The sequence below is a fragment of the Equus caballus genome, chromosome X (assembly GCF_041296265.1).
Source record: "Equus caballus isolate H_3958 breed thoroughbred chromosome X, TB-T2T, whole genome shotgun sequence".
NCBI classification, from domain to species: domain Eukaryota; kingdom Metazoa; phylum Chordata; class Mammalia; order Perissodactyla; family Equidae; genus Equus; species Equus caballus.
Genome location: NC_091715.1, coordinates 73,826,224 through 73,853,904, shown reverse-complemented (window position 1 = coordinate 73,853,904; position 27,681 = coordinate 73,826,224). Strand labels below are relative to the sequence as shown.

The 27,681-nt window shown below is 37.3% G+C and overlaps 1 protein-coding gene across 5 annotated transcripts in view; it reads right to left on the bottom strand.

The window, feature by feature from the left end:
• Positions 1 to 7,995: 7,995 nt before the first annotated feature.
• Positions 7,996 to 27,681, bottom strand: part of GPR174 (G protein-coupled receptor 174) — a 39,767-nt gene continuing 20,081 nt past the window's right edge. For 2 of the 5 annotated variants that reach the window (XM_005614296.4, XM_023633326.2), the window contains one exon: positions 7,996 to 12,815. In XM_005614296.4, the coding sequence (XP_005614353.1) occupies positions 11,261 to 12,262 (1,002 nt within the window). In that variant the 5' untranslated portion in view covers positions 12,263 to 12,815 and the 3' untranslated portion in view covers positions 7,996 to 11,260. Of the gene's footprint in view, positions 12,816 to 23,937; positions 23,981 to 27,681 lie in introns of all 5 variants that reach the window. The other 3 variants (XM_005614297.4, XM_005614298.4, XM_070258424.1) reach the window with 3 other exon arrangements.

The window sequence follows — 27,681 nt, the reverse complement described above, 5'->3', positions numbered from 1 at the left end:
TCTCGTCAATCTTTCAGAAGATATTGTGAAGGATTGGCATTAAGGCTTCCCTAAATGATGGGTAGAATTCACCCGTGAAGCCTATTGGTCCTGGGCTTTTCTGTGTTGGGAGGTTTTTGATTACTGACTCAATCACCTTACTCATTATTGATCTATTAAGAATTTTTCTTTTTGGTTCAGTCTTCATAGACTGTATGTTTCTAGGACATTATTCATCTCTTCTAGGTTATCTAATTTATTCGTGTATAATTGTTCATAATAAGTTCTTATGATCCTGTGTTTTTCTGTAGTGTCAGTTATTATTTCTCCTCTTTTATTTCTAATTTTATTTGTCTTCTGTCTTCTTAGTTGATCTCAGTAAAGATTTCTCGATTTTATTTATAACTAGCTCTTAGTTGCATTGATCTTTTCTTTTTTTTTTTATCTCTATTTCATTTATTTCTGCTCTGATCTTTATTATTTCCCTCCTTCTCCTAACTTTGGGCTTGATATAGTCTTGTTTTTTAGTACCTTGCAGTGTAAATTTAAGTCATTTATTTGTCATCTTTATAATTTCTTAATATATGCATTTACCACTATGAATGTCTCTCTCAGAACTGCTTTTGCAGAGTCCCATAGATTTTGGTATGTTGTGTTTCTATTTTCATTTACTTTTAGATACTCTTTGATTTCCGTTTTGATTTCTTCTTTGACCCATTTGTTGTTCACGAAAACATTGTTTAGTTTCCACATATTTGTAGATTTTCCAGCTTTCCTCATGTTGTTGATTTCTAGTTCCACATTATTGTGGTCAGAAAAGATACTTAGTATGATTTCACTCCTTTTGCATTTGCTAAGACACATTTTGTGCCTTATCATATTCTCTATCCTTGCAAATGTTCTGTGTGCACTTGAGAAGAATGTTTAATCTGCTGCTGTTGGATAGTAGTTCTATAGATGTCTGTACATCTATTTGGTATAATGTATGGTTAGAGTCCATTTTCTCCTTGTCGATTTTCTGTCTAGATGATTTATCCATTGTTGAAAGTCTGGTATTGAAGTCCCCTACTGTTATTGTATTGTTAATTTCTCCTTTTAGGTCTGTTAGTGTTTGCTTAGTATATTCAGGTGCTCCAACGTCGGGTGTGTATGTATTCATGATTGTTATATATTCTTGGTGTATTGATCCCTTCATCATTTTTTAATGAGCTTCCTTGTCTCTTGTTACCATTTTTGGCTTAACGTCTGTTTTGTCTGATATAAATACAGCTACTCATGCTTTCTTTTGGTTTCCATTTTTATGGCATATCTTTCTCACTCCCTTCACTTTGAGTTTATGTGTGTCTTTAAATCTTAAATAGGCCTCTTTTAGGCAGCGTCTGGTTTTGTTTTGTTTTGTTTTTTGTGAGGAAGATTGGCCCTGAGCTAACATCTGTTGCCAATCTTCCTCTTTTTGCTTGAGGAAGATTTTTTGCTGAGCTAACATCTGTGTCAATATTCCTCTATTTTATGTGGGATGCACCAAAGCATGGCTTGACAACTGGTGTTAGGTCCACGCCCAGTATCTGAAGCTATGAACCCCAGGCACTGAAATGGAGTAGTGACCTTAACCACTATGCCATTGGGCTGGACTCCAGGGTCTTCTTTTTTTAATCCATCCAGCCACTGTGTACCTTTTGATAGATGAGTTCAATCCATTTATATTTAGAGTAATTATTGATATGTAAGGACTTACTAATGCCATCTTATTAATTACTTTCTGGCTGTTTTGTATTCCCATTGTTTCTTTTTCCTTCTGTCTCTGCATACTTTCATAAATTGGTTAATTTCCATGGTGGTATTCTGTTTCCCCTTTTCTTGTCTTTTGTGGATCTATTTCAGCTTTCTGCTTTGTGGTTACCTTGTGAATTACATAAAATATAGATAAAACTGTCCATTTTAAGTTGATAGGAACTTATCTTTGAATGTCTATAATGGCTTCATCTTTTTAGTACTTTTTTATATTATTGATGTTACAATTTGCTTCTTTTTATGTCATGTATTTGTTAGCAATTTACTGAAGCTATAGTTATTTTTACTACTCTTTGCCTTTAACTTTTTTACTGTAGTTGAGTGGTTAACGCACCATCCTAATATAGATTTACAGTTGTCTGAGTCTGACTATTTTCAACCTTACCAGTGTGTTGTGTACTTTCATAGGTTTTTCTGTCACTGATTAGCATATTTTCATTTCAGCTTCAAGAAATTTCAACATTTCTTGCAAGGCAGGTCTGATGGTGATGAACTCCCTCAGTATTTGTTTGGAAAAAAATCTTATTTCTCCCTCATATCTGCAGGATGCCATTGCCAGATAAAGTTTTCTTGGCTGACAATTTATATCTTTCAACACTTTGAACATGTCATTCTACTCTCTCCTATCATGTAGAGTTTCTGCTCAGAAATCTGATAGCCTAATGGGGTTCCCTTTGTATATCACTCCCTCCCCGCCCTGGCTGCCTTTAAGATTCTTTCTTTATCATTGATTTTTGACAGTTTCATTAAAATGTATCTTGAAAAAGGTCTTTTTTATTGAGATTATAGTGTGTCCTATTAGCTTCATTGACTTGTATGTCCAAGTTTTTCTCCGGGTTTGGCAAGTGCTCAGCTATTATTTTTTAAATAAACCTCTGCCCCCTTCTACCATGATTTTCCATCTTGAAGGTCAAATATTCTAATATGTGCTTTTATTATTGAATCTGATAGCTCTTGTAGGCTTTCTTCACTCTTTTTACATCTTAATTGTCTCTCCTATTCTAACTGTATTATTTCTGTATCCCTGTCCTCCAATTCACTTATTCTTTCTTTCCTCTGGTCTGCCCTGCTACAGATGTTCTCTATTGCATTCTTCATCTCATTCATTGAATTCTTCAGCTCCAGAATTTCTGTTTGGCTCTTTTTTTGGAATTTCTGTCTCTTTGGTAAAGAGCTCCTTCTGTTCCTTAGTTTATTCCTGACTTTATTGAATTCTGTCTGAGTTTTCTTGTAGCTTGTTGAATTTTCTTCATAACAGTCATTTTAAATTATTTATTAGTTAGATCACAATATTCTGTGCCTTTTGAGTTTGGTTGCTGTGGAATTATTATTTTGTTTTGTGATGTCATATTTTCTTGATTTCTTTTTTTAAAGATTTTATTTTTTCCTTTTTCTCCCCAAAGCCCCCCAGTACATAGTTGTATATTTCTCGTTGTGGGTTCTTCTAGTTGTGGCATGTGGGACGCTGCCTCAGTGTGGTTTGATGAGCAGTGCCATGTCCGCACCCAGGATTCGAACCAACGAAACACTGGGACGCCTGCAGCGGAGCGCACGAACTTAACCACTTGGCCATGGGGCCAGCCCCTCTTGATTTTTTTTATTGTTTGTACCTATGTGTTTCTGCTTTGGCATTTGAAGCAGCGGATAGCTCCTTAACTAAGCTTTTATTTTCTATGGTTCTTACCATTCACCAGCCTAGCTATTAGAAACCTCTCTTTTGTATTCCAGAAGGTTGTGTTATAGTTAAAGTTTACAGTTTCTCCCTTGCCCCCAACATTGCGTATTTTCTGAGCGTGCTCTCTGTGCACTGGAGCTCACTCTCCCTGAAACACTTGGGAGCACACACAAGGATCTAGTAGCAGAGTGTGGGGAGGTCTGGGTATAGCACTTGGTGTATTTGGGGCACCTGTAGAACCAGCAGGTAAATCCCTATGCGTGGCTCCTCCAAAGGCGAATGGATGGACTTTCTGCTGAGTGCAATTTCTTCAAAGCCCTTTTAAATTCTAATCTGCCTCTTTCTCAGTATGCTCCCTCCCTCCAGTTGCAGGGCTCCCAACTTAGTACTCCAAGTGTTGGTGGAGAGAAATTGGTTTCCTCAGCAGCATCCCCCTCAGCTGGGGTAGTGGGCCCTATATCACTGCCCTCCTCTTTCCCCATGGGAGCAGTCACCTCTTATGCCAGATAAATCAGCCCTGATCTGTGCCTTCTTGGGGATGGAGCAGCACCAGGAAAGTTTCTGTTACCACCTCTGATGTAACCAAACTCATATTTTTTTTCTCCAAAGTCATGTTGGATTCTCCCTTCAAAAAGCTGAACTTCTGCATGTTCTCTCTTGTTGGTGAGTGTCTGCCCAATTCAGCACTCACCCAAGTCTTGCCTGACAGCAGCAAGAGGAGTCCAGGCAGTTGTGCTGGCCCTGCTGGTTCTGCAACCCATATGGAAGTTTGTTTATCTCCCATCATCTGAACTAGTGAACAAGATTCATCTTAGGTACTTTGCAGCAAAGTAAAACGTTCAGGAACTCCAACAAAGGAGCTCCTGTTGGTGTATGGTTGCCTAATTTGTTGACTAAAAAGGAGGAACATCATGCTGCCATGTTGCTGACATCACTCTCCCAACATATTTTTTGAGCTCCTACTATGTTGCAGGTAGTGAGGTAGGCATTACAGACATAAAAGTGAACAAATCTTATATTCAAGTAGGGAAAACATACAGTAAACAAATAAAAACAATAATTACAAATTATAAGAAGCCATGTGGAGAAAAATCAAAGTAACATTAGAAATGAACTTGTGTCTGGAGGGGTGGGAAGCTCTTAGGGTGGTCAACTTTGAGAACTGAAGGATTTTAACTGAAGGAAGGGGCAAGATAGCAGTTGAAAGAACATTCTAGGCAGAGGGAACAGATGTTGCAAAGAATTTTTTGGAGTGATTTTAATTCTTTGGTCAAATCAATTTTGAGGGTAAGCCTATGTGCAGCACGTGAGTTGATTCATTGATGGGAGGTCAGAAAAGGGAAGTGTTTTTTCCTCTCTGGGAACAAGGTAAAGAAAGTAAAGGTGGGACACTGACCAGTGCAATCACTTCCCATATCCTCCTCTTTGATTCCCCATGTTAAGCAGGTGTTAAGCTTTGTCCATACACTCCCAGGGCACCACCACTATAACTTTTTTCTAAAGTCTGCTGCTCTTTTTGCTATAGGCATAGGTGTCATTGATGGTTTAGATAACCCCAAGAGGGAAGAGAAGTTGCTGCTCCATTAAAGGGAGGTGATAGTTTTATGAAATGGAATGAGCCTGCAAGAGACTGCTTGAGTTTCTGGTATATATGGAATCCTTAGGGCAACATGACATCCTTAGTACTTCTGATATGCACAGAATGATAGAGAATACATGTTACCCCATATTTGCTTTCCAGTTTTTCCATAATAAAAGAATTTCTAGCTTAGCATGCGTAAACCTTGAATAATGAAAACATTTTCTGGTCTCCCTTGCAGCTTGGCAGGTCTATGTAGCTGATTTCTAGCCAATGAGTTGCAAGCAGAAAGGATTTTCACAATTTCCAGTCATCCCTTTAAAAGGAAAAGGCATGTGTCTCCTTCTCATTTCCCCAGTCCTACTACCTATAATGTGAATGTTATAAGAAACCTTGCACCATTCAGATTAGAGAAACACCCAAGAAATGTTGGAGTTACAAAACAAGAGCCTACATATCCAAATATCTTGCAAAAATAGCCACCAACTGGCTAAGATGTTTACGTGAAAGAGAAATACATTTCTATCTAGTTTAAGCCACAGTTCTATTAGTCACAGCTGAACCCATAGTGTAACTAATACAACTTGTCGTGATAGATTCAAAGGAAGAAAATGTGAAATGTTCAAGGGAAATTTTAGAGAAATCTAGCCACCTAACTATGAGCAGTATTCATAGGGTTCACATAACTATGACATAGGTCTCAGAAAACTTTCAGAGTGTACATTTACGTCGATGCATTCTAACACTGCTCTAGGAGTATTGTTTAGTGGACCATTTTGACAAAAATGTAAAAATGCAAGCTGTCAGTAGTGGTATTTTTACATCGAGTGGAGCTGAATGTACTGGACTCCTTCCCATGGGAGCCATAATAAATTTGGACCAAGGAATCCTTGAACTGAATTCAACATCAGTCTCCATCACACTTCTGCAGTAGAAGGAAGGCTCATCCAAGGAAAACAGAGTCAGGTAAATAGATGTTTTTATCTAAGTTGGAACTTGTTCAGATTCATCAAAATAAAATTCTTATACATATTGGAATTTAGTGTTTGATGTCATTACTGTGACATATCTAAAATCAGTTCCTATTCCTTACTTTCTTTTGATCATATATTGAATAGTTCATTTAAATGGCTTTATAACTTATTAAAATAAAGATGGAATTATATAATGCATGGAATGTACTTTAATATAATCTGGGGTAAGGAGAGTGAGTGCAGGCATACAGGAAAGAAGATAAACCATGTATTGAATTTGGTTGAAGCTGAATAATTGGTACATGGGGGTTCATTATACTAATTGCTCTTCTTTTGAGTATATTTGAACTTTTACATAGTAAAGGTTCTTGCGCATCTGAGTGAAAAAGTTAAACATATTTAATGACATAAGGCAGTAATGTGACTTCATATCATTTTTAACCCAGTATTACATGTTTTACTTTATGCAAGCATGATGTGCAGAGTTTATGGTAAGACTACTTCCTTCATGCTTTCATTTCTTGAGACCCAAACTTGGGCTATTATGCTTTCAAGCTGTTTTTATTTGTTTTTTTCTCATTATTAGATTGGCATTTTAAAAGGTGTAAATAATACTGGTCTTTGTACAAATTGTAGATATTCAACATTGCTTAGAAAAGGCTGAAAAAATTCTCTCACTTATGGGCCAGAATCAAACTTGAAAAGCAAAGATCTTAGGTCAGCCTCTCAGCACTGCTTCTGAAGCTTCTGCAAAAAAAGAAGACACTGGGGTCAGGCCAATAGGCCTAATGACAGCCTTCCTCTCACAGCTCACCAAGGAGCAGTTGCTCTATTATTCTTTGAAGAGATCCAAGAAGGCAAATGTAAGGACTTAAATAAGGGTTTTGCCTATAGATTAATCTTCAGATGTGCAATAAGGAGTTAGATGTAGAGAACTTAGTCAACAAACAACAGAAAAAGAAATATGGTCTTAGCAAAATCAAATACATGGTTAACACTGAGGAAGTTCTGCTGAGGAAATGGTCTGGGAAGTTCCAGAAAGTTACAACTCACTGCCTGTACTCCACTCACACATCACATCCTTTAATAACTGAGGAATAAGTAAATTAAAAGAGCCACATTTACTTGAGAGTTTATCTCTCACTCCTTTCTCTCAAAATATGGTAGTGAAGGCAGTCAAGTTACTTCTGAGTTGGTTTCAGGAAGGCACAAGGGAGGCAGATATATTATTTGAGGACATTTGATGCATGGGGCAGATCCATATTTACATCCCATTATTTACTTCAGGTCTACTGAAACATCAGAAATTTCTCCTTAGGAAAGCCTTTACCACTTCCTAGGAAAATCTTTCTGCAACAGCCAAAATGTGTAATTCCTAACAACTTGGTTATTACAGAAGATACCTGGGCTTCCTGAAATTACTAGGGATATAGGTGAGATGAGGAGGGAGTTGCTAAAGTGGAAGAAAGAGAACTAGGATGACAGGAGAGCCAGAGACAATGGTCCTGACTCACATGTTTTTGTTGAAGTAGATCCGTTTTGGGAAGAGCAGAGGGAGGTGGTGGACGGTGGATTTTTTCCTTGCCAATCAACAGTAAAAATCAGACTGTCAGATCTTAACAACCTTTAAGACTAAAGAAGAAACATTCCGTCTTTCACCTCATCTCCTTTTCTGCCCACAGACCATACTCTAGTAAATATAAGGCTTTAAATCATTCAGATAAACCCGGTCAACAAGTGAGGTTGGGGACTCATCTTAGTAGGATGAGGACAGTAATGAGTCTATCTATGGGCGGAGTAGATGGCAGGGATGGGGTAGGATGGGAGAAATGCTTCATCTCTCCATCTGAGAATAGAGTGCACGCCTCCAGGGAGAGTAGAGCATCATGGGACTTTCATCCATGTGTGTGAGAACACTGACAAAGATCGTCAAGAATATCAGATTGCTGAAAAAATGACTACTAAATATACATTGACTTCTGGAGGCAGAAAATTCCTGTGTAATTTTACCGAGACCATCTTTATTATGAAAATGCATATTATAAATTATAGATGTAAATAAGTTCCAAGTGCAACATTTTCACAGTATTTTGGAAGTAAAAACAAAGAGATTACATAAAAATTAAGTTGCACAAGAGTTCCACTTATGCACCCTTTTAGACCAAGGTAGCTTGACCTGTTGTTCCTAGGGCAGATGGCTCCTTTTTCTGGAATTACAGGTTAATAGAATTAGCTGCTTAACTGAATGACAATAAAACATATAAAATATTTGAATATAACAATAATAACAATAACAATATGACAATAATATGGAAATCACTCCATATTCAAAATCTCTCTTGTTGGAATAATTACGTGTGTATGTTGGAATCAGAACTCAAATAACCTTATATAGGAAATGTAAGTTTATTTATCTTGAATTGCATGTTGCTGTAGTTGAGAGTGTTTACTTTTTGCACCCTGATTTCATTGAATCCAGAGAGTGATAAATGGAAGGTTTGGAGAGAAGATTCTCCAAAGAAAGGAGAAGCTCCGAGAGGAGGCTGCTGTGTGGATGGCAGCTGCAGCAGTACCTCTCTCCTAGTTTAGACCTTTCTCTAGAAATTAGGTCCAGAGTTGGAAGAGGAAAATCAAAAAGTAAAAGAAAACAAGCAGAGATCTAAGAAACTGACAGCTGAGCTTGTGGATATATTTCTTAGAATTTAGCATCCCCATTACGGTAAGCAAAGTAGGCGATCACTTACTATATGCAATCTGAAAGACACTGCTGTAAGACCTACTTTCTTCAAAATATCTTCCCCTCCAGTCTGCTTCAGTGTCTTTAATGCCACTATTAAAAGTGAGGGATTAACATTTTGAGTTAAGGTTTACCCTTAAAGCCTAGATTTCAGATATCCTTGGTAAATTAATTTTAAGCTAACGTTAGTCATTAGCACCTTAGTGTGAATAAGTTGGACAGATTACTGACTAGACGAACAAGGGAATAGGACAGAAAACAAAAATATATGGATGGAGAGGAGGGGTAGATAAAGTAAATCACAGAACTGAATACAAACCTAGATGGGCTGGCCTGAGGAGAAGGGGTGGTCCTAGCTAAGCAGCATAAGAATAGTGGACACTTGTCCTCTCCTTGAATGATGTAAATGATCTGCAAGGGCTTCTGGACTGCCTAGTAAACGGGTTCTAACCTCAACCATTCATCTAAGAAGTTCAGTAATCTCCCCTTTTAAAAACAGGTATGTTTAAAGTGAAATTAATATGTTAATAAAAATAAATCACTGGTCTCTCAAAACAACCCCTAAGAAGTGTAATTCATGCTAATCTGGAAACTAGGAAACACATATAGTATAGACAAGACTCATGCAAGTACCCACAAAATTATTACTTGTGATCCCATTACAACACTAAATTATATTCAGACACAAATAACTTCAAAGCAAACAGACCAGACACAGTTACAAGTTGCCCTTTTAAAAACACAATTTAACACTTATTTAACACATAAAATATGTATCTTACAATGAATAATTAGGAGATAAATACACTATTGCTAGCAGCACAAAATCAGTCTTCTAGTAGGGTATTATTTTAATAACAAAGTACAAGCAAAATCAACACTTGTCCAGAGAAAACATTAGAAAATTTTCCATTCATCTTAGATATTAGAATTCATTTTGATTTCACCATTTTTTCCTCCAAACATATTAGTATCATAACTGTGTGCCTAAAGAAACTCCCTTCCTCTAAATACGATGGAGCTCTTGGTTGATTTTCACATTCCTTCCAGATGAGAAGTAGCATGTGTCTTCATTATATAGCACATAGATTTTAAATAGAGCATTTTTTATCTTAGAGCTTTTTGCTGAAACATGCTTCAAAGTATTCTAATATTTAAGATCTCAGGTTTAGTTACTATTCATATCCTGGGTCTGTTTCCTGCATACTAGTACCAAGAATGTAGCAGACAAGGCATTGTTAGCGGTCTCCAATGCTGCCAAAATTAATCTTCTGCACTTTTCTCAAACAGTGAAAGAATTGTCTTCTCCAACTGCTGGGAGGTAGGCTGTGCAGGCCGCAGAATGGTATGACTGGGGCAAAGGTGGGCCAGAAAAATTACTGAAGACTCTAGGGTCCACATGCGTAGCTGCCTCCAAACCCTATTCTGGCATGTGAAGGTGGCTTGACAGTTGCCACCTAACTTAAAGTAAGAAATACAATGTGATGAGGCTTTTAAGAGGTGTACTTGACTCTACTTCATCTTTCCACTTTGGCCTAAGCTTAGTAATTAATTAGTGCACTACTTCTTTCATAGGCTCAGAAAGCACAGTAACCTGTCAGAGGTACCTCAACGTCACTCTAGAAGCTTAGTGGAAACTTTCTCTTCTAGGCAGGTCCATACATCTCCAGAGGTGTTCTTAGGAAATAGTTTAAAAGAACCAGAGCTGTGATTTCATCTATCTGCTGTCTCCTGGACCTATAGAGGCAATCTGGGTCACCTTGTATGGACTTTGACAAGCTAACTGCCCTGGGTAGATTTAATACGGCGTATTATACAGTCACAGAGAGTTATTGTATGTGAATCTCTTTCTTGTTCTTACTTTAAACATGGCAGAGGCCTGAGTTCAGATTTTTATTCTAGCATAGGTGTGACAGATAATGTTTCATACTGACATTGAAATGAAGGAAATAGCTATTCCAGTCTTCAAACCCCTAGAGTATAATCACACATGGGAGATAAAAATGGTCCCATGTTTATAACGCTTTTGTTTTCACAGAATAATATATTGTCCATCCTACTTAAAATCAAACCAAAAATGTCATATTGGAAAATAAACCGTGATTACTAGTATAAATAGACAACTGTATTGCCTCTAAAATGCAAAGAGACTCATTGTCTGTTGTAACAAACCTAAGCACTTATTATGATCCCAAGCTAACAGTCTCTCTGTGTCTGAGGTTCACAGATAAAACTGCTGACTTTAGTTGAGAGCACATGTGTATAGGATGCCACTGAAATTTTATAGTTTACATCTTAAAGACTTGATGACAAATTACTACATGAACATGTCAACATCAATGATGGTGGAGTATAATGCTCTAAATTGGTTCTGTTATGACGATGTGAATTCCTCATACAGGTAAGATAGAACATAACTGAAAAGCTATGAGTGCTTCCTGTGATTACTTCCCAGTGGCTTGGGGTATTGCAAATGTTTTCTGATATACTTGCATTTCAGACCACATTCACTTTTTAATTTTTATTTAGCATAATTCAGTTGTCAGGGTAGAAGTGGTATGGTTGCCCACAAAGGATTTTGTATGGAGTTGGATGCTGTCATGCAAATCTTGTCTTGAAAGCCGTCTTCTGAACTCATTAGTGGTGAAGTAGTATATAACTGGGTCAAGGCAGGAATTCAGACTAGCAAGACACAGGGCAACAGAATGAAATATTAGAATCACTCTTCTGGCTAGGCAGCTTTTAATTTCATTGGACTTGACCAGGAAATCTAAAGGAAAACTGAAGTGATAAGGTGCAAAGCAGATTAGGAATACTCCCGCACAAGTTAGAATCATCTTCAAGGCTTTCTTTTTCTCTCCAAGGTCTTGAGTCACAGGATATTTATCTTGCAGTGATAAAACCGTCTTCCAGGTACAATATAGGACAATCAGAAGAGGAGTGACAAACCCAATCAACTCGCCAATGGTCATCATGGCAATAGACTGGGCCAGATTGACATTCCTGGTAGGAAGATCTACGAAGCATTTGGTTCTGTTGCCTGTGGTCTCATCGCTGGTTCTGAGGAGAGGAAAGAGCAGACAGGCAAGACAGATGATCAGCCAGCCAGCAATGCTGACGTATAAGTCATATTTCTGTTTGCAGTCATTGAAGCGAAAAGGGTACATGAGAAACCAAAATCGTCGTACACTGATGCAGACCAAGAAGTAGATACTTGCATACATGTTGACATACTTCAGGTAGAAACAGAACATGCAGAGTCCAGGCCCAAATGGCCAGTCATGATTCAAGTAGTAAAAGATCCTCAGTGGCAGGGAGAGAACTTGTAGCAAGTCAGCAATGGCTAAGTTTATCATGAATATCACAGCCCGTTTGGTTTCTTTCATATAGCCATAAAATACCCACAAGGCTAATATGTTCCCTATGAGACCCGGCACAAGAATAACAGTGTATGTCACTGCATAGATAAAGTATCGAAAATCTGTATTGTCTGCATATGGTCCAGCACATGTGTCATTAGCAGGCATATTTCTTTCTGGGGAAACTGTCTTTGCCAAATGGTGGTTCAGAACCTAAATTCACTATCAACTGCTTGCTCTTTCTAAAAGACTGACCATCGATAGGTTGGAGAATCTGAGACTAAAATAATCTTTTTACTGCGTTGGTCTGAGCCTCTATACCTGATTTGGGGGCTTTTCAAAGAACTATCTGCATGTTTGTTTTGGATTTCTCTACAGTAACTACAAGGAAATCTAGTGTGCAAGCACAGACAACAAGCTGTTAAAATTTTCCCCTCTTGTTTACTCTGTTATAAAGCCTTCTGGGACATCACAACAGTTGATCCTCTCCCATTTGGATCACGAATGTGCCATATAGCAGCTCTTCAAATTCCCATATGATGATAGCCATCTCTTTACAGGTGCTTGGCAGGCTGTTTTTCTCTTTTTTGGCTCACATAGAAGGAAGGTTTGCTTTAATACTCAGTGGATCCGCAACTCTTCAGAGATGATTAACTTAGATCAGTGTTTGGGGATGTTTTCAGTTATGTCCAAAGCTAAAAAGTGGAAAGCAAAGGCAGAGCTGCAAGTGAAAAAAAAAAAAGCCAATTATTATCTGGCACATTTTGCAAACAAAAAAAGGCTATGTGTAGAAAAACCTATTAGTTTAAATGGAAAGTTCTGATGTGAGTGAGGGTGACATGCCACAGTTAAACTTGAGAATCAGGAACATATAGCTAGAAGGAACCTGAGAGGTAATCTAGCCCCTTGCTATTCAAAATGCCATCTCTGAACCAGCATTACTTGAGAGCTTGTTAGAAATGCAGAAGAATCTCATGTCCCACCTGGGACCTGATGAATCACATCTGCAGTTTAACAAGAACGATAGGTTATTCTTATGCATATTAACATTTGAGATGCTCTGATTTAGATCTTTGCTTCACAGCCCTTGTGGATTGTCAGAGTCATCTGGAGAAGATTTTTTTTAAAAAACACAGCTTTCCATAGCTTTCCCAGTATCTCCTCCAGAGATTCTGATTCAGCATGTAGGGCCCAAATTTGAAATTTGTTTTTCTAAAAGCTCCCCATATGATTCAGATACAGCCAACCCAGCATTTGTCCTTGAACCATCATTTAGGGGCCACCCATTTGATCCAAATACTTTCCAGATGTCTGAAAATAAGTGGGCAACCTGCCTCTCTTTAAATACTTCTATTTACATGGGTCATTTAGTCACCTCTCAGTTATCCAAGAAACAGACCATAGCACCAGTACAGAGAATCAAAATCCCCAGAAAGTTGCCTCAGCTGAGTCCATGACCTTTGTTCTGAGGTAAACAAATTTTAGCTTAGGGACCTGGATAGTTGCCTCAAGGCTGCTGAAATCCAGGAGGACTTAACTGACTTTAAAGATATGTGGAAAGAACAAAATTGAAATAGAAATTATGAAACACACTGCTTTAGAATATCAAATCCATGTGGATTATCAAATCCATGTGGTTTGAAGAACTTGATTTAGCCCCTGAAGGAATTTTTATTGTTATTATTTTGCCTCAATTGCCTGGTAAGTAAAATAGTATGTTTTGTTAAGAGATATGGTGCTCACTTTAATTAAAAGGCCTGATGAATGATATGAACTATGGATTCAGATTGAAGAGGCTAAATACTTGAGATTTCTCAGAGAAGGAAGAAGTAGAGAGATGGTGTTATAAAGATAGGGAAGCACAACTGTAAATAATAACATCAATATTGAAAGAGTGGTTAACATTAGAGCTTGTTCAGCTCCCAAACTGAAATACTTCTTTGAAATATTTTCACAGATAGTGATTTTGGTTAGGTGGCAGATAAAAAGTCAAAAGCCCTGGGTTTTCCACTTCCCTTTAACTATTTATATAAAAGTCATCGCCTGCTAATGTCACTGATTAGAAAGAATTTTAGAAATATACATCCAATCAACCTCTACTGAACCTTCACCTCTCCTGTCACAGCCAATGACTCTTAAATCTGTATCTCATCTGAGCTGTAGCTCTCTTTCCAACTATATATAAGACTACTTCTCTTGAATGATTCATCATCACCTCAAAATGTGGCATATGAAACTGAAATCATCTTTTATATTTTATTAAAATATGTCACATCTTGTCAAATCATGTTATTTCTGATAAAAATCTCCTAATGACTCTTCATCTCAGAGGTAAAATCAAAGTCCTTGCAATGGCTTACATCATACTGTGTGATCTGGCCTCCAGTTACTTCTGAGCTTACCTCCTAAGACTCTCCCCTTGCATTCTGCTCGAGCCACTTTGCCATTCTTGCTGTTAAGTGAACAAACCACGTCCGCTCCTGCATCGAAGCCTTTGAATTGGCAGTTAGCTGTGCCTAGAATGCTTTAGCCCAGTTATTTACTTGTTTCACTTCCTTACTTCCTCCAGATCTTTACCGAAATGTCACCTTTTCATGAGGCTTTCCCTGATCTTCCTATTTAAAACTGTAGCTCTCCTCCTATACTCTCCATCTCCCTTCAGTATTTATTTTATCCACTATCAATCATAACTAATATACTTTATGTTTTTTAGGTATTTATTTTGTTTTTATATATCTTCTCTACTAGAATGTAAAGTCCATGAGGACAAGGATTCTTGTGTATTTTGTTTACTTGTTGTATACTCGAACCAAGGGCTGTACAAGACACAAAGTAAGTGCTCAGTATTTCTTGAATGAAATAATTGCGGTAACATATGTATGGTGATGGATAAAACCTGTACTGTTGGTAGTGAACACGATGCAGTCTATACAGAAACTGAAATATAGTGATGTACACCTGAAATTTACACAATGTCATACGCCAATATGATCTCAATAAAATAATTAAAAATAAATTATTTGACTGTAAAAATCAACATCTCAAACAAAAATCATCTCTCAAGACCTCAAAACAGATTCTGCTCCAGACTTCCTTATTCGCTATTAAGTTCACCAATATTTTCCCACGTTGTCTCAAAGTTTTGGAGACTTTGACTCTTTGCCCCTTAATGTCCACATACAAACAAGTGCCTAAGGGAAAGATAGCATACTATGGGGGAACTAATGTATGTTTAGGAATCAGAATGACCTGGGTTTAAATTCTTTCTCTTTCAATTAATGGCTGTGTGACTTTGGATATATCACTAAACCTCTCTGATCCTTAATTTTCTCACTAGTAAAATGAGAATAATCGTGGTACCTAACTTATAGAGTCAGTGTGAGAACTAATTGAGCTGCTGTATGTAATCCATTTAGCATAGTGTCTGGTACATAATAAGTGCTCGATAAACAGTTATTATAACTGATATTATTACTATTTGCTGCAACTGCATTATTTCTGATAATCATCTCACTTTTAAAATTTGCATTGTTTCTACCCTAGTTCAGGCCCTTATTACTTAATCTGTCTCCCTATCCCTTATCTTTTCCTACTCTATTCTACATAATGTTGTCAGGTATTTTTTTTTTCTAGGATGAGGTCTCTAAAGAGCATTAATGGCTCCCTATTGCCCAACAAGTCACAAAGTACATAGTCTGGCAGTCAGTGGCTTCCTTAAATACAGTGCATCTACCTTTAGAGCATTTTTTTCCCACTACTCCCCAAACATGCCCAGCACTCTTGCAAAACTCAGCTCCTTGCTGTTCAAACTGAGCTTTTTTGTTTTTTCATAAACAGTGTTTGCTATTCTGCTACCTCAGCCTGGAGTATCTTCTCTTTATATATCAGTCCTACCTATTTGTAAAGGCCTTTCTCAAATTTCCTGTTCTTCATGAAAACTTTTGTGGTTAACTCAACACTGTTATGATAGCTCCTTTTTTAAAACTCCATTTATACCTCTCTTAAAACACCTAACTTCCTCTGCTTTTGGTTAGTAATTTGTGTCTGTGTCTTATTTATGCCCCTGCTCCCCTGCTTACCCCACCCCACCACGGCTAGGCCAGAAACTCCTTGAAGTCAAGGCCTGGGTCTCATACACCTCTATATCCCCTGGGGCACCTAGAACCATGTTTGGAATGTGTGGGTTCATCTAGTATTTATTCAGCAAATACTTATTTACCAACTACCATTTGCCAGGCACGATGCTTCGTACTGGGGATATAGACTATGGAAAAAGGCACATGATTACTGTCTTCTTGGGCCATGGTCTAGTGAGGGAGAATAATTGCCACAATACATGTGGTCATAGGCAATGTACAGTGTGCTCTATAAGCACAAATGAGGGGAATCAACTAAAATATTAAGGACATATTTGCTTAAGTGAAATGAACTTAAGGTCAATACTACCCTCCTGAAGTGTGTACTTTTCCTGTGGCTCATTCCCTCAGTGGCCACATATTACTGCATTTGCATCTGTATATCCCAGCCTGTAGCCTTGAAATGCTTCTGAATAGAGCAGCTCCCTTAAGATTTCTCTGGCTTCCTCCTGGGAGAGCTGATGATACTTTCCCTTTGTTTAGATAACGTTATTTTCTAGCAGGAAAAGTTGCCTGGGATGATTGAAAAGGCTTTCAAACATAGAAAAACCCCTAGTCAGCTGTGCTGTAATAAATATAAATACTCCTTGATTTAGGAGTGATGGAGGCAAAAGATGAAGGAAGCATTTTTTTCAGAGCATACCACTATTTTTTGAGATTTTCCTTTCTCAGGAAAAAAATCCATATTGTAACAGACACTGGAACAGTCTCCAATTTTGAATGTGATATTTACTCCAAGGAAAATGCCGGCCTCCTTTAGCAAATTTTTTCTTGCTTCAGGAGCCTATTCTTCCTTAATTTTTCTTACTTTTTTGGGAAGAGGAAAAAAGAAGAGAAAAAACGAAACTGATAGTCTGAATTTAGCCTGATTTCCAGAAATCTAGAGGTTAGAAACAATTCCATATGAAGATCTCATGGGAAGTTATTATCTTTATTTATGTTTAATTTATTGTGTTTGTTTTATTATATTTATATATGTTTATTTTATTATCTTTATTTATTAATGTTTATTTGTCTTTATTTATGTTTATCTGAAACTGAAGCCTCACTAAATTTTACTCATGATATGGGTTCAAGAGTATTTTCCAGCAACATTATATCTTTGGTTGTTTATCCATGGAAAACCTGGTTCAAATGAATACCAGAGGTAGCTTTCCATGTCATTTTACTAAGACTTCCTCTGAGCAAGTTTTTATTATCTATGAAGACGTTAGATGTTAGAAATGTGTTTCTGTATTTTAACAAAGGAAAGTGAATTATTAAAAATACCAGATCACCAAATGACCTAATTTTTAATCGTGGTCTTTGAGACTTATTAGTGGAAAGTTGAGACTATATTTCGGAGTGTGGAGCCTTGCCCGGCAACCAACCATTAATAGGTCACAGGCAACCAACTGCTCAAAAGCCAACTTCACTTTAGAGTTCTGGTTACATATGTGCTTTAGTAAGCCAAGAAAAAGCAGACCTAGTGCTGCAAGGGACTGCAAATTATGTGGGGCTGAACAAGTTGTGTACATGTGTGTGAGAGGCAATGGTACCATTACGATATATGAGTAACCACAAATATTGAATAGAAGAGAGCAGAACTATTTCTTTCTGATTCTGATCAGCACACATAGCAAATGTCGGGGCTTCTTTGTCACTTTTGAAAATCTTCAAAGTGAAATAGCTTACAATCTTTCCAGGAAACCAATCCAGCAACTGCATCTAAGTGAAGAGCTGACTATAATGCAGACAGCAAAGGTTAAGGTAAGTCTTTGCCTGGCTAATTCCCCAAGGGAACTCACCAGTTCTTTCCGTACTATATATTCCATCAGAATTTTTATTTTAAAGAGAGTGTTCTGCCTGGATAGCATCACATCCAGTCAAGCCCCCTTATCTTTGACACCTTCTATGATTCCCCCATAGGCCAAGTCCATGAAGGGAGGAAATACTTATGTGTGGATAACACAGTTATTGTGAGCATTGCCATTTTGCCAGGAAGTTCTTTCACTTAGCTGAGTCTAAATGTCTCTGCTGAGATCTAAAGCCCATTTCCTCTTCAGCAGATAGTGCATCTTGTTCTTCTGCTCTGAGTAGTACTCTTTTAATTACTTGGAAACAGCAAAAAGGTCATCACTCAACCCCACCTCACTAGTGAATAATGTCCAGTCATGTTGCCTTTTCTCATATATCCTAGTTTGCAATAATTTCATATCCTGGAGAGCAGAGCACACCAATTGGTATTGGGGATGAGTGACTTCAGAGGTTATTGAAATCTGTACTGATAATCAACAAGTACTTGAGCCGCTATTACTTCCTCACCCTTCAATCCATTAAAAAATGTTAGTCAGTTTTTTCTTATACAGCTCCCACCTCTCAGGGTCTTGCTTTTATCCACATGATTGATATGTGTCTATTTTTATTCTTTCCCTTTTTATAAAGCAGGGTCTCACAAAATGTTGTCCCTGGGCTAACAGGAGTGCATGTTAAAAATGAATATTCCCAGATTGACTGAATCTCAATTGCCAAAGGATGGTGTCAAGGTATTTACATTTTAGCAAGCTTTCCAGAGAACCAAATCTGAGAGCCTTCCTTGAGTGATAAAAGGCATTATCAATATCAATTCCAACATTTTGTTAAGCTCCATAGCCAAACGAGGTTCTTGCAGGTATTTACTGTGCTTTCCTATCTCCATTGCCTTTGTTCTTGATTTTCCCTCTGTTTAACATGCTCTCTCCCATTTTTACCTTTTGAGATCCTGCCTGTCCTCCAAGGAAACTATTAAAAAATGCTACCTTCTTCATACAGGCTTTCACTATCCTCTGCCTGGTTGTGATCATACCTACCTGTGAACTCCCATAGCACTTTATATGTATTAGAAATATGCTTCCTTCTTATCCATTCCACAAAATGTTGAGCTCCTTACCAGCAAAGTCTGTGTTTTATTGGCCTTTATAATCCTCCACCCCTAAAGTGCCCAGCTACGTTGCATGTAGTAAGAACTCAATTAGATTCGACCAAGTTTATTGGATATCTACACCAGAGTTTAATACAATGGGAAGATCCTTTTATGTCTCATATATGCTACATTGTTTTGTAAAAATGAAGACATATTCAGTTTGAATATATCTCCATTTTTTGACTTTAATTTGTGATTCATAGTGGATCTCAAATATTTATTTATACATGTTTAAATTACTAGAGAAAGTAGTAAATAACTTTTGATAGGTACTATAAAATACTGAAAAGACAGTTTAGAATTACACGTGGCCAAATATCTGGCTATCAGTGTCTCCTGTTTTTTTACTACTCTGGATGTGTGTATCCCAACTCTCTATTTAAAATACAAGCCACCACTTTACAAAGTTCCATTTTACATGTTAAGTTTCAAATATTTTCACTCTGTAGAAGTGATGAGAAGATCACAAGTTATGTTACGGTGGGAAGGCTGTATGTATTTCCTCTTCTCAGCTCTGACATAGCTGTGGGGATTTTCCTTGGCTTTTCTGAATGTTCACCTTGTGTCTCAGACCAGACATGAGCATTTGGACAAGAAAGGAGATTTTTTTAAGGAAAGTTTTGAGCTTCCAAGCTTACATAAAATAAACCAGAGTCCAAGATAATCAGGTCCTTCTGGCCCTTTTCACTTTTTTGCAGGCACTTTCTTGCAATTTTCTCTTTGAGAGTATGCCCTACCCACTGCTTCACAGGATTAATAGGCTGCTAAACTGGAGGAGTAAACCAACCTTATAGGGTCTGGTAGAAAGAGCAAGGGTGTAGTGGAAAATTAAACCAGTCTTCAGGGCCTTACCCCACGGTTGGCCTTGATTTTGGGTGTAGGTGGCTACCTAATGTGGTGTAATTTCAAGGGTTGCCAAAAAGCCCTCCATTAAGGAAAAAAAAGGAAAAATACCTTCCCACTTGTTGGCTGGGGCCCAAACTCCTTTTTCTTAAGGATAAGACTCTTGCCCTATAGAGATAGTTTAGGCTTGGAATGCCAGACTCCCACCTTTAAAGATGGAGTCTAGGAACTTAAACTTGGCAACTTTTCCTGGGGATTGTCAATGCCTCACATAAACTCAGAATTTTTGGATCATGTGTAATTGGTCCCAGAGCTTTTGCATCCTTTGCCTTTCAGCTCAGTTAGTGTATCAGCTTTTTCTGCTCTTGGTGCTTAGTAGTTTTTCCCAAAAAAATTTCTTGTGTTTTACTTATATTTTTGGGCCATTTTCTCCACACTATATTATCCAAAACCTATCACATTTTATTTTAAGGAACAAAAGGGTAATATGGAATCCTCTCAGCAGACACTGGGATCTTCAGAAACTGCATAAAGAATCCTGATGGAAAATGATTTAAAATTTAAGGTTTTAAATACTAAAAATGCAAATGACATAAAAGGAATTGTTTAGCCCTCAGTAACTACCCTAGAAACTACCCGTGAAGCTCTCAGTAATTACTCTAAAATATGCACATGGAACATTTGATATCCCAAGAGCAAGGCAATTAATCTAAAATATTAGACTTCATTCTTGGATTTTAGAATGGATCCAGGGATCTCATTCCTGGATTTTAAATGACAGATAATGGATCCTGTCCTTAGATCAGGCTTTGAGGGAGGCATGGAAGAGGGGTATAAGACACTGAACACTGTTATCTCAAATGATTGAATGCAAGTCTCTTGTCGTGGCAGTTTTGTCTTTGTTGGACCTGTCTGATTTTCTTGATCTTTGTAGCATGTCTCCTGTGGTACTCCAACTGAACAAGATTCTGGTTGGTTACTTCTTAATCTTCTACCATGTGTTCTATGCTTGGAAAGTGGATCTTATAAATTAGGCAAGACGCTAAAAGAGTTTACCTTGTCTCTCACTTCAAAAAATAAGCCTCCAAACTCCTTGAGTCACTGTTCAAGGAGTGACCACACACCAGGAACCATTATTGTGTTCCTACACTTCTCCATCCAGCAGCACACCCCCGATAGTAGAAGAAAACTGAATCTTCTGGAAACTCTTGGCTCCTAAAGGCATCTTTCAAGTTACCGACACGGAAGTGTCATTGAAAAAGAAGATGACTGAATTCCTTGACTAGTCTTCCACCAGTGATGGGAACGCTGTGATATGTACATGCCCTCTGGCTTAGGTAGAAGCATCATTGCTAATACATCTCCTTCTCAGACTCTTCTTCCTTTGTAAGCCAACACATTTGAGAAAAGATTTATAATTGTAAAGTGCTGGAGGGGTAGGTATCTGCTGCCCTGGATCTATTTCGAAAAGGAGGGCTACAGGGGTGAGATACGGAGAGTCTTAGACTAACCTCAAAGACCTTGTGCCAACTCTACTGCACCCATGATCCAAGAACACGGGTAATGACATATTCACTTGAAGGTCACTCTAGCGCAAGTCTGGAATAAGGACGTCCCAGGTATAAAACATCAAACATCAAATTATATCATGGATCCTCATCAGAACTGTTGTCACGTTTGTCTGAGATGGCATCATATATATTGATTGAAAGGAAAATTGAATCAGATGAGACCCTTTCATATGACACCCTCTCTTCTTTCCACATCAATCTTTTAGGTACTAGATTCACAAAAACTCAGAAATTTTACTCTTCTTTAGGACAGGGCTGAAGTGTCCTAAAGGATCACAGAACCCACCCCAAGTCAAGCCTGGGATCATGTCAGTCCTTGAAGAGTAGTGAATGGGCAATATTTGACTGGAATTTTCCATAGTTGTGTTCACTGCATAACACTCTATTACTAAATAAAGTGATTTTTTAGTGAGTGGAATTATTTGCAATATTTGGTTCATTTTTGATGACTACTTATTTCACTGAAGTGAAAAGTAATACAAGATTGGGATATAATGAAGGAGGACTGGACAGGCTAGTGTTGTATGATCTTGTTTTTTGGCTTTAAAAGCAGAAATACAGTACCCACTCTTTTCTTGCAGTATGTAACATGAGTTGACAAGTATCTAAGAAGCTCAGAAAATCCCTTATTCCAAAATCTTTGACAGAGGTCCTTACAGAAGGACTATGAACTTCTATTCTGGGTTGATTCAAGGGAGAAAGTGGCATCTTTTACCTAAAATGAATAGGCGAGCAAATAAGGAATCCCCACTGGCAAATGCAAACTTTTTGTACCTTTCCAGCACTGTTTGTACTTTTCCACCAATGTTTCAGAAGGAGGAACAGGCAATCATATTTTATCTCTGTTTACAACATTTTGACATGAGGAATAGCCTTACTTCCTTTTTATTATGTTAAACAGCATAACTTTTTTGTTTTAGACTGACATATTTCTTCAGCTATCTTTATCAGACACAGGTTGAAGCATATCACTTGTACAAAATCCTTTAAGTGTCCACACTGTGATGGCCTAATAATCTGACAAACTTCTATTTTCTCTTTTTAGACTAATCACTTAAATTCTTACAAATGCCCTAGGTTTCCACCATGCCAGGCTGTCCTTGAATACATCATGTACCTTGATGTCTCTGTCTTTTAATTTAGCCTGAATGTCTTTATAGTCCAGTCCTTCATCCCTACCTTCCAACATTGAAAGGAAAATTCATGATAGAAAGGAGAGTTTTGATAATCTCATTTCCTCCTCCAACACTTCCTTGGTTCACTTAAATTTGAATTAGCTCTCCTTCCTTTGACTTCACACAGCATATTGCTTGTACCTCTATTATAGCCTGATGTGTTTCATCCTATCGGATGGTATAATTAGTTATCTTCATAATCGCTAGATTGTAAGCTCTTTCCGAGTGGGGACTCTGTCCTGATCATCTGTGTATCTCTCAGAACAATTAGAATAGACCTGTGCTAAATAAATGTCCATTAGCAGACCCTTTGGAAATGTCTGTTAAATGGATAATACAAATGTCCCTGCATGTTTGTAAAACCGTTTTTTCAACTATCTAGCTCTGTATAATTGTTTCAGTATGTTATTTAAAGGCTCATCAAGTTATAAAATCTGAAAGCAAATTTAATAATTTAGAGCTATTGTTTTAATCATTGATATTGGGCACTGTAAAGCATTTGGAGATTACAAAAGCCACTTTTAAAAAACTTTTTTATTTACTGACAACTATGTCTGGTTTTTTCTCTTTAAAGAATTGTCTTTTTTCTCACAACAGTAAAATTTGCTCTTCCTTATTGGTCATCTGCCAAAGCATAAACTAAGTGTTCTAAATGCCACCCTATTGAACTGACTAGGATTTTCTCCATGGTTTCTCCAAAGTAATTACAGTATATTAACTTAAGTGTTTGGGAATCAAATTGAAGAAACTTCAAAAACGATCAAAAAGAAAACACCTCCTTCACAGCACCAGTGGCCCCCACAAGCTCCATGTCCATTTAACATTTAAAAAATCATCCAAATACAAATTTACCGTCTTTATCTGCAAGCTATAAGCTAAGGCAGAGTACACAACTCTAAACACCCTGACTGGCTTTTTAAAAAAAAAATCCCAACTTTTGAGAACAGAAATTTAAGCAGCCACATTGTCTTACAATCAAAGGAAGTACAAATGAAAGCAAGTCAAATTTAAAAAGTATCACCTCCCTACCACACAAACACACACCCCCCTCCCAAAATGGAGTAGAGCTCACTTGTCTGTGGCAATGTGGTGCTATTTTTACTTTCTCTACCACAGCCTGCTGCGTTCTTATGGCAGGAAATGACAAGTCCCTCCCCACCATAGCCAGGGGACTCACTCAGTACCAGAAAGTGTGTTGGACAGGCACTGGTCTCCAAAATCTGCAATTAAGAAAAGATAATATTTTTTTCTTATTAAATTAACCTGCTGGTTTGCTCACTTTTATTTCTGACACAAGCCAATTGCTTACCACTCTATGTCATTACCTACTCCAAGTAAAACTGTACTTCTGGACACCTGTAGGCCTAGGGAATTAATCTGGCCTAGGGCGAATTTAGAAGTCATTTAAGCATAAGCTTGCTATTTATTTATTTCTAATTCCTTTCACTTAAATACATCTTGTGAAAGGCTAAAGGGAGAAGGCATTTCTAAATCAAAACTAGAAACAATAAATTAAAAGGCTTTTTTTTTTTCAGTGAATGGCATTATTTGCAATATTTGGTTGGTTTTTGATGACTATTTCACTAGAATGAAAACTAAACAACTGGCCACTTCTTGAGATTTTGTTTAGATTGAATTCATTGCATTTTCCACCTGTTTACTTTGTAACATTTTAACAAGCGTTAGAGCAATGAGGTTTAGCTCTAAGAGATGGCAAATGACTTGAATTCAGATGATGCCCCGTACTTACCAACTTAAGTATATGTCAGGTACAAAGAGTTTGGAGAAATAACTCTGACAGTTTGGAGGGCCAATTGCTGGTTTCAGCGAATGAGTAATTCAGTGGCAGAGTAATTGCAACTATGTGAAGTCTGGTTATTTTTATTTTAAAATGACCATCAAATGGTTATGTACTTCCATCATTTGTTATGTATTTGGCCTCTTTATCTATCTATCTATTTATCTACCTATCCATCCATCCATTCATCAGTCATTTAGACAAGGCTTCATAGACAAGATAAGAGGAAGTTTAAAACAAATGGATAACAATCCTAAGAATAAATTTATCTAAAACCGAGACCCTTCTTTTCTCACTATTTCTATTCTCACTATTCTCACTATTGAGAACATCACTGATAACTCAAAGTTTCAACTTTAAAGTCTTCTTTAATCCCATTCCTCCCCCTTCGTCCTGGCTTCCATTCTCTACCTGCTATTTAGAGTGCTACAGGGTTCATCTGACCTTCCCTGCAACATTATTCTGATCTACCTTATTTTTCCCTTAGTTCTATCTCTGTCTATCTGACTTTCTTATTATTCTCACAACCTTTCCGACTATGCCATCAACGTATCCTACATACCATATCAAGGTATTCATCCCCAAGAAATCTTCTTTGCCTAGGAGGATGAATGGTACTCTCCATTTGGAACCACTACATCTGGGAAAAGTTACCCAAGAAATACAACACAACACACACACATACACACACACACACACACACACACACACACTACCTTTCTAGACTCCATCAATGAGTTGAAACTTTTAGAACATGGGATTCCCCACAGTGATAATTTTTAAAACATAAACTTGGGGCTGGCCCAGTGGCTTAGTGGTTAAGTTCATGCTCTCCGCTTCAGTGGCCTAGGGTTCACAGGTTCAGATCCCAGGTACAGAGGTAGCACTGTTAGTCAAGCCACCCCCTGGTGGCATCCCACATAAAATAGAGGCAGATTGGCACAGATGTTAGCTCAGCAACAATCTTCCTCAACAAAAAGGAAGATTGGCAACTGATGTTAGGGCCAATTTTCCTCGCAAAAACCAAAAATTTTAAAATATAAAAAATTGAACTTATCAGAAAGCAAGCATCCAAATGAGTTTGCCTTTCCTAAGCTGTCACTTTGAAAGGCTACATGATTATCTCAATTATACTCCTACTGTTCAGGAAAATTTTGGAATTCTCCTTTAGAGTTTCTACATTACATACTTTAGAATAATTCCCGTGGTGACAAATCCTTGTCTTTTAAGGGTAGTTGAATTTTGGGAAATATTCAAAAGCCATTCTTCGGAACCAAGTCTGAAAGATGAAGTTAAGTTTCAATTTAAAAATGCCATTTTTGGTCAAAAGCAAGGTATGATAAGGTATGACCATACTGTGTTAAGACTCATTTTTATTGATTAGCTCAAACCAGTATCAAAGATAATTTCAAAGAACAAGTTATGAGAATATTTGGTGAAATGAAGCATCAGTAGGGTAAGTATATAGCTTTTCAAAGTGACCATTTGAAAGTAACATTTATTCGAAAATATAAATTGTGATGTATTTATTTAAATTAGTCATAGCAAAGGCAACTTGGTGTAATGAAAGTAATATTAGATTGCAAGTGGGAAGTCTTGAGTTCTTGTTACACCTCTTCCTGTGTGATCTTGGGCAAGTCAATTTCTCTGAGATCCATTTCTTCTTTGAAATGTGTTGGTTAAACCAAAGAACTTTTAAGGGCTCTTCTAGCTCTAATATTTAGTCATTTTCCATCTGGGTTTTAAATACCCTAGTATTCCATGCCATATATATGTTTTCATGTGCATGCACATTTAATTATTGCATAATATGCAATTTTTTATAAATAATGAGGCATTATTTGTAGTGGGCAAGAGCATGGACTCTGGAACCAGTCTTCCTGGATTCAAATTCCGGCTCTGCCACTGAGTAGCCGTGTGACTTTGGGCAAGTTACTTAAACATTTCTGTGTCTCAATTGCTTCATTTGTAAAATGAGATGGTAACAGTGCCTACCTATCTCTATGAGTATTTAATGAGTTAACGTTTCTGAGTTTCTATAGTAAGCGCTATATAAATATAACAAATAAAATGAACAAATTGTTAGCATTTTAAACAGTATAAAATAACTGTGTGCACACATAAATGCTGTGGACAAAGACTGAATGCTGGCTAATGTCTCCAGGAGGAAATTATTTAAACAAATTACATAGATATCTTTATATGCCTATTAATAAAAAAGTTTTATTGGTATTTGTTTTGTTTTGCTTTTCTGTTTGTTTGCTAATACTAGTGGTTGAGTACTCTTTCTCTCTTTAAAGCCTGAGGTTGTATCTTGATTAGGGACTTTCATGGCTATTAATAAATGAAAATGCATTAAAATTTTTCCCAGTTAATTTGAATTTCATATCACAATAGGGATTCAGACTCAACCAGCACTTCTATTTTTTAATTCCTCCAACGGAGGTATAGTACTTTACTCGAGCCAATGGATAATTACTTTTGACAATAGAAGTATGTTATTACCACCACCTATTATTAGTCACTAATTCACGAGTATTACAAACATAATATGTTTTGGACAGTTACCTGATTCTTTTCTCCCTGTCTCATTGAGCTCTCCAACTATACTCATCCTGATTACATCAGGGAAAAAAATATCAAGTGGTCTTAAACAGGGGCTCTTTCCCCTTTTATGAGAAAGTGCAACTAGAAAGAAAAGATGAAGTGGCTTCAATTTGGCTTCCAGATATCCATAAACTGATACATTAAATACTTAAGTTAAACAAACACATATTCACATACAAGGGTATGTGCATTATAAGGAGTTGTACTAGTTATTAAAACCCTGACCTCCTAGTTTGTGATATAATTGAATGCAACCATGTTTAGGGTATTTTTTTATCCATGTTTAAGTGATCTGTGTAGTCATTTTGCTCATGATTTTTTAAACTGAGCTGAAGTATTAGACATGTCCTCTTACAATGGTTAGATATCTAGGCTGGTGCTTTGGTAATCCACTTCTTCTAAGAATAGGCAACCAGACAAAGGAGCCAAAATCAAACATAACAAACACTCCCCTTACCTCCGAAATCGGCGTATTCCAAATATGTTCTTAACCAAAGACTCGTTGACTTTTAAGCT